Raw genomic sequence first — 18,128 nt, forward strand, 5'->3', positions numbered from 1 at the left:
CTACAGGTTTGCAACTGTGTCCATTTCCTTATCTGTAAAAGGAAGGGGTTCATTTAGATGACAACTGTTTTCTCTTCCAGTTCTAAAATCCTCTATTGGCTTTTCTTCTGCCTTTCTCCTTTTGTCTACAGTTTACTTCTTCCCTGCTCCCTATCTCAGCTACACTCATAATATGCATAGTTGTTTAAAAATAATCATAAAATAAACATGGTTGTGAGGAAACATCAATAAATACAGTTGCTGGTAAAATTTGGAGTTTAGAAGTTCTCATTTTGATAATTTCTCACTTTGTTAGCCTTTCTTATGCCCTAAGCATAAATATAGCTAGCATTTGTATTTTCTTTGGTTTGCAGTTGTTATAAAATAAAACAATAATATATTTGCACCCATCATAGTAAAAGTTTAAAAGCTTGATATAATCCAGTATTGACAAGGGTGTAGGAAAATGCTTACTTTCATACGTTGTTGTAGGAATGTAATCAATACATCTTTCTCAGAAGGCACCTTGGCAGTATGAACCAATATTTTTAGAGTATATGCCAATTTACTAAGTGGCTCTAAACGTCTTTAAAAAACTCATATGCGTATATTAAGAGATATAGCCAAGTATGTTTATTGCTGTGTTGTTTATAATAGCAAAAAATTGGAAATATCCTGTACTTCCATTAAGAGAGGAATGGTTAACTAGGAGACACACACACACACACACACACACACACACACACACACACCCTCCATCTCCATATCATACAGATAGTAAAAATAGTAGAATGAAGTTGATCTGTATGCACAAATATATCTTAAGTAGAAAAGTAAGACAACCATATTTTCACTATGATTCATTTATATAAAAACTACTTAATTATCTATATACATATATGTACATAACTATATAGAAAAATGGCTGGGAGGATACATACCAAACTGTTAACAGTAATTGGGGCAGAGAGGAAGAATTTCGTCTTTTGTTTTGTTTTGAGATGGAGACTTGCTCTGTTGCCCAGGGTGGAGTGCAGTGGTGCGATCTGGGCTCACTGCAACCTCCACCTTCTTGGTTCAAGCAATTCTCCTGCCTCAGCCTCCCAAGTAGCTGGGATTACAGGCACCCACCACCATGCCCAGCAAATTTTTTTTGTATTTTTAGTAGAGACGGGGTTTCCTCATGTTGGCCAGGCTGGTTTCGAACTCCTGACCTCAAGTGATCCAGCCGCCTTGGCCTCCCGAAGTGCTAGGATTACATTCATGAGCCACCGCGCCCGGCCTCATTTTTTACTGTATATATTCATCGTATATATTACTGGTATAAAAATGAACAAAACCGAAAGGAAAAAAGGATAAGAAATTACTCCCTGAAGAATGAAAAAGGCAAAAAGATTAGCAGGAAATTCATCAAAGATATTAGGGGAACATTGTTTTTAGGATATTCCCAAAACTTTAGGATCGGATAGGATCCATGGTGTGTATTTTGGCCAGGGCTGTATAGTAATAACTCTGCCCTTTTGTTTCTTTGTATGTTCAGCTTATTCTTCTTATTTGTCTCTGTTCTAAAGGTAACTCGGGACCAAATGAAGATGTTTATACAGCAGGAATTTAAGAAAGTTCAGAAAGTGATTGCTGATGAGGAGCAGAAGGCCCTTCATCTAGTGGACATCCAAGAGGCAATGGCCACAGCTCATGTGACTGAGATACTGGCAGACATCCAATCCCACATGGATAGGTTGATGACTCAGATGGCCCAAGCCAAGGAACAACTTGATACCTCTAATGAATCAGCTGAGCCAAAGGCAGAGGTAAAGGAAAAGCCCATAATTATTAGTAGCAAGAGAAATAGGAGGAAACTGATGCCATATTTGTTAGACCCCATGTGGTCCCTGAACGTGAATGAATTGAAGTCTAGGTAGAGTATAAGTGTTTCACATGGTGTATAAACCAGTATGGAAGTATTGGCCACTAGTTTACTCAGTGGCTGGGCCTACCAAATTATTTATCCATCATTATTTTAAAGAGTATAGTCAGTGGGGGCAGATACTAATCACAATTAAGAAAGGAAGCCAAAAATTACAGCCAGAGAAGAGGGCAAGCGACAGACCCCAAGTTGTGAAATGAGCCTTTAAAGTCATCATAGACCTGGGCTGAATGAGAACAAATCATGAAGTTGAGCATAAAGCAGGCCAGAATGAAAGATTTTGGACTTACTTTGTACATAGTGAAAAGGTATCTCAAGCTGGTTGTTATATGGAGCCAGCTGCATAAATTGGAGGCATAACTGCTGGATTAAGAATGGCATGTGCACTAGGGCATTGTAAGATTAAAAAAAAAAAAAAACTATGAATGAAAGACACAAGGTAAATGTTGAATCACTATACAAATGTTAGTTGTCATATTCATTGTTATTTTTAACGGGAATAAAAGGGTCTTAGGCATTTTACCAAACAACATATTTAGGCATTTTGAATCTACTTTGAAAAAATTATTTAAGGTAGCCATTAAAAAAAAAAAGTACAAGCTGGGCTCAGTGGCTCACGCCTGTAATCCCAGCACTTTGGGAGGCTAGGGTGGAAGGATTGCTTGAGTCCAGGAGTTTGAGACCAGCCTGGGCAACATAGTGAGACCCTGTGTCTACAAAAAAAAAATAAAAAATTAGCAGACATGGTCTCACCTGCCTGTAGTCCCAGCTACTCAGGAGAGGTAGGAAGATTACTTGAGCCCCGGAGGTTGAGGCTGCAGTGAGCTGTGATTGTGCCACTGCACTCCACCCCGTGTGACAGGTGAGATCCTGTCTCAAAAAAAAAAAAAAACCAAAAAACTTATACTTCAGCCACTAGAGAGAGGCTACTATTAATCAGATTTCATAATTTGACAATTCTAGTGAAGGTAATGCCAGATAGGTTTAGGGTAGGTCCTTCTAGAAAAAAACGTAGGAGAGTCCTGTGGACTTTCTAGGACTGTTGCTGACTGAGCAAGTCCATCCTTAACTGGAAGTCCTGCCTTGGCTTGAGAGAGCCTGGCCACAGAATAAACTGGCCAGTAGAAGAGCCAAAGTAATCCAGGAGGCGGGTATTTCCAAGCTATCCTGACAGGAAATGTAAGAAACCGTGGAAAGGTATCTGCTATACCCATCCAGGGCTTTTGATTAATTTTCTTCAATGTGTGAAAAGAATAACTCTTCTTCTTTTCATTTTATTCTCCCCACAATTGAGAAATTATGTGCCTAAATAAGTTTCTAGATAGGCAAGAGAGCACTTCATATTCATCATTTCATTTAATCCTTACGTCAGCATTAACTCCATTTTACAAATGGGATATTTGAGATGCAGAGAACTGCAGAGATACTAACCCAATGTCATTTAGTCAGTAGAAAATAGAGCCAGGGTTTAGATTTAAGTCTGTGCTATTTCAGTGCCTGTGCTTTCCCCTTACTATAAGACATATGCTAAGCATCCCGTCTGTATCTGTGGGAAAAATGAGAAGAATCCATGTTCTAGACAGCTTTGCATACCTTTACGATGTCAAGATGGTCAGTTTGTGTCTTAATAAACAAAAGGTTCAACCAGAGTTAATTCAAGGGATCGACAGCATAATTCTGTCCACAGTTCCCATCAAGTTCGACTCCTTCATTTATTCCCTATGTTGATTAGGTTGTTCTTTGAAAAATAAAAATTTAATTTTGGCTAGGCGTGGTGGCTCACGCCTGTAATCCCAGCACTTTGGGAGGCCGAGGTGGGAGGATCACCTGAGGTCAGGAGTTTAAGCCTGCCCTGGCCAACATGGCAAAACCCTGTCTGTACTAAAAATAGAAAAATTAGCTGGGTGTGGTGGCGAGCACCTGCAGTCCCAGCTACTTGGGAGGCTGAGGCAGAAGAATCGCTTGAACCCAGGAGGCGGATGTTGCAGTGAGCCAAGATTGTGAAACTCCATCTCAAAAAAAAAAAAGGTTTAATTTTGGGGTTTATTCTTCTCTTTTATTTTAATCTATGAATTTAGTCCTTCTCTGACATTAGCTGTCCTTTAAGCACCTCAGCTGTACTATGCTTGTTAACTCTGGTGGAATTACTCTTAAAGGGATGCAAGAGCTGACAAGGCTTAAGGACCAGGCTACAGACAAAATGAGCTATTAAAAACAGAGATAGCGTTCAGCCACTAGAGTGTTTACAAAGAGCTGTTATTATTTAAGAGCCTCTTGTTCTAGTTAATCTGGTAACTTATTGGTGAGAGCAAATATCTAGTACCTGTCTTTCACTTATCAGAGGAATTATGTTCTTTTTGTGGTATAGAATTTATCAAAAATCACCTGCATTTTGAATTCAGCCATAAGACCCTCCCTCCAACATTTTATTATAAAATTTTTTAAACATACACCACAGTTGAAAGGATTTTACAGATTATGCCTATGTACCTACCACCTAGATTCTCCTATTAACATTTTGCCATACTTGCTTCATTACATATCTAGCCATCTTTTCAACCTTCCACTCACCGATCTATTTTATTTTTGGCATATTTAAAGCAAATTGCAGCTTCTGGTTCTGAGCAAGATGGAGTAAACATATTCTATTTTACTCCTTTCACTTATTACAGTAGAAATCTCTGGGCAAAAATGCTGAAATCATCTACCAAAAGACTCTTGCAGGTGGAAAAAAGATGGCATACTGATCAGGGACCTTGGGATTTGAGAGGATACAAGGCAGTGAATTCCCTGGGGTTTTCTTTACTTCCTATGTATGCTAGCCTGGGTGTTCTACAAACTGGAAACACTAATATACACAGACAAAAAAAAAAATGCCCAAGAAAAGCCTGCTTCTGGAGGCAAACATGATGAAAAAAGTGGCACTGCTCCTCAACCCCAATTGGCATGCAGCAGTGGAGCCAGTGAGTGAAACTCACTCATTATATATGCCCTATGTTAATGAGGTATCTTTCTCTATGGAGCCTGTGGGTGAAACTCTTACTTCTACCTTTGGCCCTGCTCCTCTCAGTAATGAGTGGTACCCATCTCCTATGCATCCGTAGGTGGAACTCTGACTTCTGCCCTGCCCTGCAGTAATAGTACGGAGGAAGTAGTACCTCTTCGCTTTGGAGACTGTAGATAGAGCTCTAACTCCTCCCTCTCACCCCTGCATTAACTAGGCTATGCACTTCCCCAGCTGAGTCAGTTATTGGAATTTTATCTTTCACTCCTGCCCTGTAGTAATGATTTGGTTTCCCTCCTCCTCCCCAACTAGCTCTGCGGAGAATGTAGAATGGAGTCCTGTCATCTGAGTGGGGCAGACAAGAATAGCACTGTAGAGGCTTTATAAACTTAAGGTGACATGTGAACCATAGTTCACAAAAAGGATCCAGGACATGCATTCTGAATCTAAACAGGTTGACTGCTAAAATAGAAGATTTAAATAGGAACTAGGTTTTTATAATATAACTCATCATGTCCAGGATACAGACCAAAGAACCAATAAAAATCTCAATTCTGTAAGCCCGAGGCAAGAGGATCGTTTGAACCCAGGAGGTTGAGGCTGCAGTGATCTGTGTTCACACCACTATACTCCAGTATGGGTGACAGTGCAAGACCCTGTCTCAAAAAATAAAATAAAATGAAAATCTCAATTCTAAGGAGAAAAGAGAATTGATATATGCTAACTCTAAGATGGCATAGATGTAGGAATTAAAAGACAAAGATTTTAAACCTGCTATTATAAGAATGTTTCAGTGAGCAATTACAAGCACTCTGGAAATAAATGAAAACCTCAATAAAGAAATAAAGATATTAAAAAGTACCAAATGAAAATTTTAGAACTGAAAAATACAGTAACTGACACCAAAAATTCACTGGATGGGCTTAATGGCAAACCGAAGGAAAGATTTGATGAATTTGAAGATAGATTGATACTGATCCAATCTAAACAGCAACAAAAAAACATGGAAAAATAACTGAACTGAGCTTCAGGGACTTATAGGACAATAATGAAAGATACATGTCACCAATGTCAAGGGGGGAAAAAGGAAAGTGGAGCTGAAAAAATAGTTTGAAGTAATAGTGTCTTAAAATATCTAAAATTTGGCTGAAAGACATAAACCTACAGATTTAAGAAGCAGAGTGAACCCAAGCAAGATAAATTAAGAAATCCATACCCAGACACATCAGAGTCAAACTTCTGAAAACTAATGGCAAAGAAAAAAAATCTTGAAAGCAGAGTAGCTAAAGAGAAATGACACATTAGCTCTGCAGAACAGCAGTATGAATGAACATATGTCTCCATTTATAAGTCTGTTTTTACATGCTCTCAGAAATGGTTCATGGTTTTCATTTAAAGGTATTAATGGCTTTTATTAAATTTATTCCTAGTTATTTAATATTTTCAATACTATTGAAAATAGAATTGTTTTTAAATTTTATTTTTCAGCTTATGTTAGTATATAAAAATATAATTGGTTTTTATATATTAGCCTTATATCTTTTTTTTTTTTTGAGACGGAGTTTCGCTGTCGCCCAGGCTGGAGTGCAGTGGCGTGATCTCGGCTCACTGCAGATATTAGCCTTATATCTTGTAACCTTGTCAGATTCACCTATTAGTTATAATAGTGGCTTTATAGATTCTTTAGGATTTTCTGTATCAGCAATTATGCCATCTACAAATAGAGACAGTTTTACTTTCTTTGTTTCTAATCTTTATGCTTTTTATTTCTTTGTCTTGTCTTACTGCAGTGGCTACAACCTCCAGTGCAATGTCTAACATAAATGGTAAAAGTGGACATCATTGCCTTGTTCATAATCTTAGAAGGAAGGGATTCAGTATATTACTATTAAGTATGATGTTTTTTGTAGATGCCTTTTATCAGATTCAGGAAGTGCCTTTCTATTCCTAATGTGCTGAGGGCTTTTCTACAAACTGATGTTGACTTTTGTGAGATATATCTTCTGTATCTCTTGAAATGATCATATGCATTTTTTTCATTATTCTGTTGTAATGGTTAATCATGTTGGTTAATTTTACAATATTAAACTAACCTTGCATTTCTGAGATAAAGTCCCATTTGGCCATGATGTATAATCTGGGTTCAGTTTGCTTATATTTTGTTCAGGAGTTTTGTGTCTTTGTTCATAAGGGATATTGGTTTGTATATTTTTATAATGCCATTGTCAGGTTTGGGTATTAGGATTATGTTGGTCTCATAAAACAAACTGAGAAGTATTCCCTTCTTTATTTTTTTTCTCACTGTTTTTTGTGGAATTTACTTACATCATTTTATAAAACTCTTTATAAAGCTAAGTATTAAAAAATGGTGTGTCTTTATTTATATGTTATGAGCATTTTTGTCTTTTGTCCAGTTTGGTAAGGAGAATACTGAGTTGCAATGAGCTAATATTGGAAAAAGCATGTTCAGATGGGTAAACCATTAAAAATGATACATGCATATGATAACCATTTATTTTAAACTTGAAACATATTTGTACTTTTTTTTATTCTGAGGCAAGGCCTTTGAAAATATGGGTTTGCTAATTAGAGTTAAATGTCATGTTTCTGGCTAAACCATACCCATTTTGCGCCATTTATAAGGTCCAATTTCAGACTCTGTATAGTGAGGGTGATACCATTCAAAGCAAGCTGAATGCAGAATCTTAGTTCTTATAACTTACTGTTTCTAGTATTTTGCTTGTGTTTCACCTACACCAAAATTGACAACAATTTTTAAGTAATTCATCTTTATTAAATTCTGTGGATGCATTCAACTTAGTTCTTATGTGAGCAAGTTATCTCTCTTGCATTCACTTTTTGTTATTTAATTAAATGTGTCATCATTACAAGTTCATATAAACAGCCTTGTTTGATTCTTGGTGAACAACATTTCCACTGGTGGAGGTAGAAATGGGAGGTTGCACAAGAGTGCAGTCTGCCATCAGATATCACAAAGAGCATTTGTGATATCTTAATTAGGGATTTGGGAGCAGTGCTTAATCTAACAAGTCATTTAAATGGAAGTTGGTATTTAATAGACTCTCACTTCTGATATTCTCTGAAATCAGAATTCGCTTATAATAGGAGTAGAAATAAATCTTAAACCTTACCTATATCTTGAATAATTATTTACTATGAGCCTTGTGCTGTGTTAGGTGCGGTGAATACAGAAATGAGCAAAACACAAGTTTCTATTCTCAAGGAGTTGAAATCCAAAGAGGGAGGCACTGTTTGATGTTGTCATTGTCAGTTTTCTTCTCTAAGTACTAGTGTAGAGTGGCAAACCCTACAAATGTGGGGGAAAGGAGGAGGATTAACTTATTCAAGATGTTAGTGAAGAAGTTTCAAGTAAGGCTTGATCTTAAAGGATAGATAGGAATTAGCTAGGTTTTTAGAATAGGGATGTGCATTTCAGGTAGCAGGAACATCACATGCATATATTTTACTAGCAAGGTTAGCAGTCCTCTCTGTGCCAACCTATTCAAAACGGCTTTATAATTCATTTGTGTGTGTATATTCTTGCTTTGTAACAGTGACCATTGTTTCTGAAAAGAAGCATACATCTATAAGCAGTAGAATTGGATGAACATATAGCAAAACTTTGTGTCCCATCTTTTCTGTCCTTCCCCGCTCTCCCCTAGAAATGTTATTAATTAACAATTCAAGGAAAGTAAAATAATGGCTACTATTTAACGATTACAAGGTACTAGACACTTGCTTAGTGTTTTACACAGATTTTCTCATTTATTTTAATCCATATGGTGAACCTTTGAGGTAAGAACTAGGATCTTTACGTGCAGATGGAGAAACTGAACCTTGGAGAAGAAAATTGCCAAAAGCTTCACTGTTGGGATTAATGAACCAGAATTTGAGACCATGTTTTTATATTATAACTGAGAAACCCTGTCTCTTAATCATTACACCAAGGTATGTGATTGTGAGGAGGACTTGCTCTAAATTATGGGAGAAAGTTTAGATATTTCTTCCATAAAGTTCTCTTAGACAATTAGGCTTAAACATCCAAAAATAATTGAAAAATTTGTGTTGAGATTTAATTATGTCATTCATAGTTATGTAACTCATATTAAATTTGAATTATATAACTTTTTTATTGGTATATTATAGTTCCCATGAGACATACCAGATGATAAAAATGCGAAGAAATTTTCCACCATCCCTATACCCTCCCTCTACCACTCGCCCTACTTCCCTCTAGTTGGAGTGTGGATGATTAACGCCCTTCCCACTATTGCAGATCTTTAACAGTCTGCCAAAAATGCCCTTCTTATTCGACCTCAAATGGCTAGTTTGATTTAAATCACCTTTCTGGTTGCAGCTGTACTTTACAGGCCTGCACCCTGGCAGTCTCCCTTTACCTCAGTCATGCTCAACCCCACTTTGCACTCAGTTCCAACCTTATACCACCCCCAGCGCCCTGCCCAAAACACACACGTGCACATCCCCATTCTCTAGTTTCACAGAACTCAAGGTCCCTTGAACAACACATTTTTAGAAATTTGCCTTTGCTCTTGCTAGTTCAGTGTTCTTCCCACTTTTCTCTGTTGTCAGCCTGGGAAAATACTATTTATCCCTCAAAGTGGCAATATCAATGTTACCTTCTGTGTGTGAAGCTTTTCCCACCTTCTCCAGGAGAGGCAGTGTTCATAACTTCCCTGTTGATTCTCATATTATTCTGTTTATGTCTTTGGTATTGTTCATAACACATTTAGTAATAGTTCATTTTCTTTCTGCCTGTTTCTCATGCTCCTGATTTGAAAATCCTAGAAGGTTAGATCATTATGGGTGATTGTTTTTCCTTAGTTAGCATATATATATATATAGTAGCTTCTTAATGAATCCTACTGAATTGTTACTGATATTGATAAATAGCCTTTATTGAATACATCCTGTGTCACAGGCATTGTGTTTGATGATTATAAGCATTATTTCATTTAATCCTCATACTCATCCTATGATACAGAGACAATTATTACCCCATTTTACAAATTAGGAAATTGAAGTTAAGAAAGGCAAAATAACATGAGTAAGCTAATACAGCAGTAGAGTGATAGGGTTAAGACTTGAACCCAGAACATCGGACTTGAGAGCTCATTCTGCCTTATACCAGTAGGAACCATTCATTCATTCACATTCATTCATTCTCCTAGGAGTACAACCAGAATGTACATTCTCTATTAAGACTACCATTCAATGGCTAAAAAGAAGGATATAAAAGATACGCTGACACCAAAAGGATGAATGAGGTCCCTTGGGAAAGGCTTGAGAGTTATTTGAAAAATCTAATTTGATCACAGAAGGAAGCTCAAAGGAATCTGCTGTGATCACTTCTGATAAAGTTAGGTTGAGAGAATGCCATACCTGGAAAAATAATGTTAACACATTGTTTTTGAAAAGTGGGCAAGAAAAAGAGAAGAGCCATTGTTTGGTGGAAGAATGATGTGGATCATCAAATGCCAGAACTAACCACTTACGGAGGAGAAGACCAAAGTCCAGATTAATTAATGTTTGCCCAAGGACACATAACTAATAAGTAAAAGAGCTTGGACTAGAATCCCAATTTCTTGAGTCCCAGTTCAGTGCCCTTTATACCACAGTGTTCTTTATATTAGAATTGCAGTGTTCATGTTTGATGAAAAATGCTAGAACAAGGCAGAAGTGAGTCTTTGAAGGAAACAGCTTGATGTTTTTGGAACTGGCTAGCTTTTGCCTAAGACCTGCCTCTATTTTGGGTTTCTCACTTTGCTAAGAACTAAATACTGCCAGCCATACAAATAAAAAGGCAAGGCAATTATTTAGGCCTCCTAGGTCTGTGCATTCACTTCTCTGCTCTGCTTGTCAGGGCAAATTATCAGGTCATCTCTACTGGGCAGTTTGAACATAGGATTATATTAGCTCTTGTCTTAGCCTTTAGATGTCTGTTGGTTTGTCTCTGTTACAATAAATGTATAGTCCATGCATTCAGGTTGGGAGAGGGGAGGGAAAAGAAAGAAATCTGACTCTGTCTGTACCAACAGGGATTTCTAATACTGTTTCTTTCTGTTTGTCTTTCAGGGCGATGAGGAAGGACCCAGGTAAGATCACATTGTTGCTTGTCTTTTCTCATAATTGAAGTAGAGTGACATTTGTGGCCTTTTAGTGCTCCATGAAATATGGACAGCCAAGGAACAGCACAGAAAAGCGATCTCTATCTTAAGCCTGGGATTTGAAGATCTTATTTTGTAAGACTCCCGTCTCCCTCTCATCTATGTCATTTCCTGCCTGTAACCTTCAGATAAGTAACTTTGCTGTATTCTTTTGTACATTCAGAATACCTTGTTAAGAAGAATAGGCACTACATTTAAATGGTAATGTAGTATCATTATGGTAATGGTAATGGTATCAGGTGGACTGACTAGATAAATTTTTGTATTCTTTCTTGATTGGAATTGGATTGATTTTTTTAATGGGCTCTAGATCTAGTGTTCTTTATTTCTGACCTATAATATCTTTGTGTCAGACACAAGACACCTATATGATGAATCCTAGGGTACAGGTATACAAAACTTTGTTTAGGAAAAAAAAAATGTTCTTTGTGCTTCTGTATTGCCACAGTTGAATACAGTTTAGAAGTGCATTTTATTATTGTCTCAGCCTTGCAGTGAACCTGGACTGTGGTTTACTTACCCTTCCTGTCATTCTTCTCAAGCAGTGAAAACAGACTCCGGGAAAAGCTACAGCTGTGTCATCAACACAATTGAGGAATATTTGTACAAAGTAAAAGGCAATGTCCAGATGGGTCCCATCTGTCACATAGAATCAAGGGTTGTTAAGGCTGGGAAGTATCAGAATGGTCATCCAGGCCACTGCTATTCAAACTTTATTTTTAGCAGAAGCACCCTTTTTTTGAAATGGACTTTAAGCAGAACCTCAATGTGTAAAAAACAATTTTTCTCTGGTTAAAGTTGGGGCAGCATTCATTGAACTTTCTCTATTCTTCAAAATAGACCCTGAGGAGCTTCTCCAGTGACCTAGGGTTCCTCAGAACTCAGTTTGAAAATCACTATCAAGTCCCTTATTAAAAGAAGCTAAATGAATTGTCAAAGGTTACCTTACTGGAATCAGGATTTGACCCTTCTTTGTTATTTTGTTTGTTTGTGTGTTTGCTTTTTACAAACCAACAAAAACAGTTTCCTCTCTTTTTTCATTTTCCCTCCCCATATCCTGAGCCTCTTTCTTAGCGCCAAATGTTGTCCCACATCTGCATCTCTTGGTGTGTTCTTCCCTTGGAAACTATAGTTTTTAACATCTGCTCTGGAACAACAAGATCTTGTCTAGCTCCTTGTCTACTATGGCTAAAGCCACAGGCACCCAACTTTAAAAGGCATAGGCATGTTGCTTTAAACCTACAGGGTTTCAGGGAACCACTTCAGACTCCATCTTTCAACCATTCTCAGGAACAGGCTCCTTCTATGTTGTGGTTCTTTTCCTTCCTTCCTCACTCTTCACTCCCTTCCTTTTGTTCATTTAACATATATTCGTGACCTACTGTGTGTCTGGCACTGTGCTACATCCTGGGTATATCATGGTGACTTAAGCAGGCATAGTTCCTACTCTTGTAGATTCTAAGTGTAGTGGGAGAGGCAAACATGTAACTGGGCAATTACGTGGTAGGGAATGTGTTCTGATAAGTTTAGGCTACTTTAGGAAGGGCTCCTAAGTTAGTCTTGGAGGATAAAGGGAGGCTTACCAGAAAAGGTTATATATAAACAGAGATCTGAAAGGTTGGAGCAGGGGTTGGTTGTTCTAGGTAGAGTAAACAAATTGTGTGCCAGTTCCAGACAAGAGAGGAGTGGAAGAAAGACAGCAGAGCCCAGATCATTTAGGGCCTTATAGACCTTCTTAAGGCATTTAAGCACTATACTGAAGGCAATGGGAAGCTATTAAAGAATTTTAAACAGGAATTAACCTGAACAGATTTGCATTTTAGAAGTGTCTCCTACCTATGGAATGGAAAATGAATTGGAGGTGGATCAAGAGCCTGGGAGACTTCCAGGCACAGTGATGCGCACCTATAATTCCAGCTACTCAGAAGGCTGAGGTGAGAAGATTGCTTGAACCCAGGAGTTCAAGAGCAGCCTAGGCAACATTATGAGACTCTGTCTCTAAAAATAAGTAAATAAAAAATAAATTTTAAAAATTGAGGTCGGGCACAGTGGCTCACGCCTGTAATCCCAGGACTTTGGGAGGCCGAGGCAGGTGGATCACCTGAGGTCAGGAATTAGAGACCAGCCTGACCAACATGGTGAAACCCTCTCTCTACCAAAAATACAAAAATTAGCCAAGGGTGGTGGTGCACACCTCTAATCCCAGCTACTTGGGAGGCTAAGGCAAGAGAATTGCCTGAACCTGGGAGGCAGAGGTTGCAGTGAGCCGAGATTGTGCCATTGCATTCCAGCCTGGGCAACAAGAGCAAGACTCCATCTCATAAAAACAAAAAATTGAAAAATAAGAAAAGAGCCTGGGAGACTAGTTAGACTAGGTTATCGATGATGGGAGCCTAAATCAATATCTTCTAGTTACTGGTTAGGTTTTTATCATTTTGCACAGACCTTTGGTTTAGATGCACTTTAAACTATCTCCTTGGCCCTCCTCTGCCTTTTCTCTCAGGATTAGCTCTAGCTCTTAAAATCCAGTCCAGTCAGAGCCCTAGACTTACTTTCCCAGAAAAAGAGTTCAAACAAGACCATGATAAAGAAAATACCTTGGCAGAGGTAGTGTGCAGACTCCACAGGATAGCAGTGACATTTCTGTCTTAGGAGAGCCGAATTAGGGTGAACACACTCATCTTTATAGCCACATGCCAGAGTCACATTGATTAGAAGAATACGAGGACCATATGAAGAGATTAACTCCGTTTAAAGATACTGTTCAGTGTGAGATTCTGGCTTTAGAGTTTAATCGCAGATACCTTTGTATCATTTTGACAAGATAATGGAAAGGCATAGAGTTTCTTTACTTGTAACCAAGATGTCAGGCCGTCTCCCTTGAGCCAGGCTGCTATGGAGGTCAGTAAGGAGTCCATTGGACTAGGAGTTGACGGATCCCTTTTTGGTACAATAAGTACCAAAAATAAGTGCATGTTCTGATTTGTCAGAAAGAAGGAGGAGGAGTCAAATTTTCTCTTTTAACCTTTAAATTCCTACTTGTTGGTTCAATTCACTTTATTTGTATTGAACTACCATTTGGCTCAATTTATTCTGATTAACCCTTCAAGGCAAATTGCCTTTGATCTGAAATTTTTCTCATTTATGATATATACTTTACCCTTTCAACAAGCCAAATAGAGTTTTGTTCCAAAGGCTTCTGTATTGCTGACAGTACTAAATGAGAGTTTGATGTATAAGGAAGGCAGAAAGGAAGTGTGGGAGTCCCTATACAAGGGATGGATGAGAAATGAAGCTGGAGACACTGAGTTCCAGTTCTGCTTGGATCATTATGCCTGTGTCTCCTTTGCTAGCATTCTTTTCACACAGCCACTTCTCCACTGTCTACATAGAAGTTCAAAGAGAATTAGATTCCAACCAGTCTCCATGGTGGAAGGAAAAAAGAAAAACTCCTGTCCTATGGAAACGTATTTGTCTATAATGGATCTTCCTCCCTTTCTACTAGCTGGAGTGTCTTGCCTTTTTTCCTCTTTTCTGTTTTGATTTCCCAAGCTGTTTGATATTAGGGGACCAAATGTTGTGCTTTTAGTCATGTCTGTTCCTTGCCCTAAATTTCATTGTGCAGTTATTCTGCTAATTTACCACAATCATAATCATAGCTACCATTTATTGACAGTTCATTATGTCCAAAGTGCTTTATATATATTCTAATTTAATCTGCATGCAAACCTCATGATGTAGTTATTAGCCCACTTGTCAAATGAAGAAATTAATGCCTTGAGAGATTAATTTGCCTTAGATCACATGGCTAGTAAGTGGCAGAGCTATGACTTGAATCTAGTCTGGCTTCAGAGTTTAACCACCAAGTGCTCTCAGCCACCATTTGGACTGTCTTCAAAATGGCAGCATGCTTCTCTCTGTGACCCTATACAAAAGCCAAGAGGATTCACACACAGTCCTCAGAATATGACTTTGGTCTTGTTCCTCTAACCTGGGAGTTCTTCAATTGCTTTGACATTGAATTGCTGTGGCCCCTGTTTTTTGCAGGTTGCTTCCCCTCTTAGCCTCTGTCATTATAAAGGGAATGTCTTTGTCTCATTCTCACACAGTATCCTCTGAGGTGCTCCCTGGGGAGCAGCCAACTAAGCCTGCCTTTGACTCCACAGAATAGCTGTCTGATGCCTCTCAAACTGGTATCTTACTCCTCAGATCCATGATACACAGTCATATAGCTGGCAAGAATTCTTGGAGGGCATGGAGAAACAAAAGTCCTAATATGTAAAACATGTGTATTAACTGCTGTGGAGTCATCGTTTAAGAGAGTATCTTTGACTTTGGGAGACTGAAGTGGGCAGATCATGAGGTCAGGAGATCGAGACCATCCTGGCCAACATGGTGAAACCCCGTCTCTATGAAAAATACAAAAATTAGCTGGGCATGGTGGCATGTGCCTGCAATCCCAGTTACTTGGGAGGCTGAGGCAGGAGACTCACTTGAGCCAGGGAGTCAGAGGTTGCAGTGAGCCGAGATTGTGCCACTGCAATCCAGCCTGGTGACAGAGCAAGACTCCGTCTGAAAAAAAAAAAAAAAAAAAAAGGTACCTTTGAAGCCCAGAGTGATTTTTTTTTTTTCCTAAGCAGAAAAGCAATTTACACTTTTGGCATCAATTTTCTGCCTTCTCTGTGCTATTATGAGAGATCTTGTGTTCACTGCCTCACAGATTGACTCCTTCTCTACTCCTGCTGGAGCCTGCTGAGAAGTAATATATATCCTAGGAGAGGGGGTGGCAATAGGATCTGTTGGCGTAAAAGCTATTGTGTAGTGGGAGGAAGTCAGAGAGGGAAAAGACCCTTAAACTCTTGTGCTTAGAGGAGAAGGAGGAAGATCAGGATTAGATTTTGATTTGCTATTGAGGTTTTCTGTAATTTTTTTTAACCTAAGAGGAAAATGGCTTTTTAATAGTAACACCACACTTGGAACTTCTGTAGAATTTTTCATCTTCAAAGCTGGCTGTTATTCGGGCAAAAAGCTCCTGCTGAGATCACTGTGAATCTGACCCATACTGATTCTGCGATCAAACAGGAAGCGTGTTCTGAAGGAGTAGGAGCTGAAGGAGAGTCAGCAGACCTAGCTTCTATTTTTGATTCTGTCTGTGACTGACTGTGTGACCTTGGGCAAGTCATTTAACATCCTTGTACTCTTATTTTTAGTTCCCTGTAAATGTTATCCTCACCCCTCTCCACTCTTTCCTCCACCTAGTTTTGGGGATATCCTTGTGAGAAGGAATACAAGTCTTTTATCACATATGGAGTGGAAACAACCTGCTTACAGATTCTATAATTTGGTGGATTTTTTTTCCTCCATTTTGTTTCTTTAAAAATTATCTTGGGTCTGTATTCTAGGTACTTTTTTTCCCCCTCTAAATGAATAACCATATGTTCTTAGATATGGCATTTCTCTTTCTATTTAGGTTGTAGAGATGAAAGAGGACTAAGTTAGTGATACGCTTAGGTTTCTTTTGTCTTCTGATTGCAAATTTGTGGTTTGGTTGTTGCGTTGTCTTCATTGCAGGAAGTCTATCTGGAAGCTGAAGAAAATGGCTGTGATACTTGTGATATGGAATGGAACTATCAGGACTGCTTATTATGCAGAGTGGGGTGCCAACATCTAAGTTGGCCTTCAGCATACAGAGTCTCTTAATTGTCACATTTCCCTGTTATGGAACCTGAGTTGACCTTATTTTTCCATGCTGATAAGGATTGTTTATCCCTCACTTAAGTCAGGTGAAAGTTGAAGCCACACTATGCATTGTGCTGCCTGTCTACACCCAAAGCATACCTCCTTGCTAAAATAATTGATTCAGAAATTTGCCGGTAAGAGCCACAACTTTATTTTGTGCGTGTTAGTATATTAACCAGAGATTCCATTCACAGCTGGAAAATTCAGCTGAAGTGCCTCTAGCTTATTGCATCTGCCTCCACCTGGAAATGTTGACTAGAAGCAGCCTATATTTTTAACATACATCTACCTACTTTATAATGCTAAGAAAAAAGGGCCCAAGAGGAAGGGGCATGGATGTCACTTTGCATGCTATGGTTTAACTCTAATCAATTTGTTTGCCATCCAGTATAGTAGTTATGATGCTTGGCAGGCTAACCTTCTTTATATATTTGGCCTCAGAACTTAGCAGGATAACATTTCCCACTAGGAGCTCTATTCCTTAACCTCTCAGACAACAACAAGATTGCAGAGGAATTCTTTCTCTCAACAAACATCTTAGAGGGCCTAATGCCAGGCCCTCTGCTAGGCCTTAGGGATATGGAGATGACTAAGACTTTGTTCCTGCATTTAAAGATCTCAAAATCTAGTTTGAAAGAGAGCTAAATAAACCATTTTAATTTTATCTATTTATTTATTTATTTATTTATTTATTTATTTATTTATTTATGAGACAGGGACTTGCTTTGTCACCTAGGCTAGAGTGTAATAGTACAATCACAGCTCACCGCAGCCTCAACCTCCCTGGCTTAAGTGATCCTCCCAACTCAGCCTCCCACCCCCATCAGCGAGTAGCTGGGACAATAGATTCATGCCACCGTGCCTGGCTAATTTTTTTATTTTTTGTAGAGATGAAGTCTCACTTTGTTCCCCAAGCTGGTCTTGAACTACTGGGGTCAAGTGATCCTCCTGCTTCAGCCTCCCAGAGTGCTGAGAATACAGGCATGAGCCACCACATCTAGCCAGCAATTTAAATTTTATATTTAAGTGCAGTGTAATAATTATTATGATAAATTATAAAGAAGCATTGAGTGCCAACTATATGTGAGGAAGTATTTTAAACATTTACATATATTATCTATATGTGGATATATATATATGGTCTATATATAGGACAACAGTCCTAATAAATAATTAATGTTAATATATTAATATTATATTAAATATAATTATATTAAATTAATTATATTAAATTTAATCATATTAAATTTAATTATGTTAAGTATGATTATAT

At 38.3% G+C, this 18,128-nt stretch overlaps 1 protein-coding gene across 1 annotated transcript in view; it reads left to right on the plus strand.

The window, feature by feature from the left end:
• Nucleotides 1–18,128, plus strand: part of TRIM44 (tripartite motif containing 44) — a 145,408-nt gene that overhangs the window by 62,076 nt on the left and 65,204 nt on the right. Inside the window, exons 3-4 of the mRNA XM_019037274.3 lie at nucleotides 1,551–1,790; nucleotides 11,025–11,044. Coding sequence (XP_018892819.1) covers nucleotides 1,551–1,790; nucleotides 11,025–11,044 — 260 coding nt within the window. The remainder of the gene's footprint in view (nucleotides 1–1,550; nucleotides 1,791–11,024; nucleotides 11,045–18,128) is intronic.

Source organism: Gorilla gorilla, chromosome 9 (assembly GCF_029281585.2).
Source record: "Gorilla gorilla gorilla isolate KB3781 chromosome 9, NHGRI_mGorGor1-v2.1_pri, whole genome shotgun sequence".
NCBI lineage: Eukaryota > Metazoa > Chordata > Mammalia > Primates > Hominidae > Gorilla > Gorilla gorilla.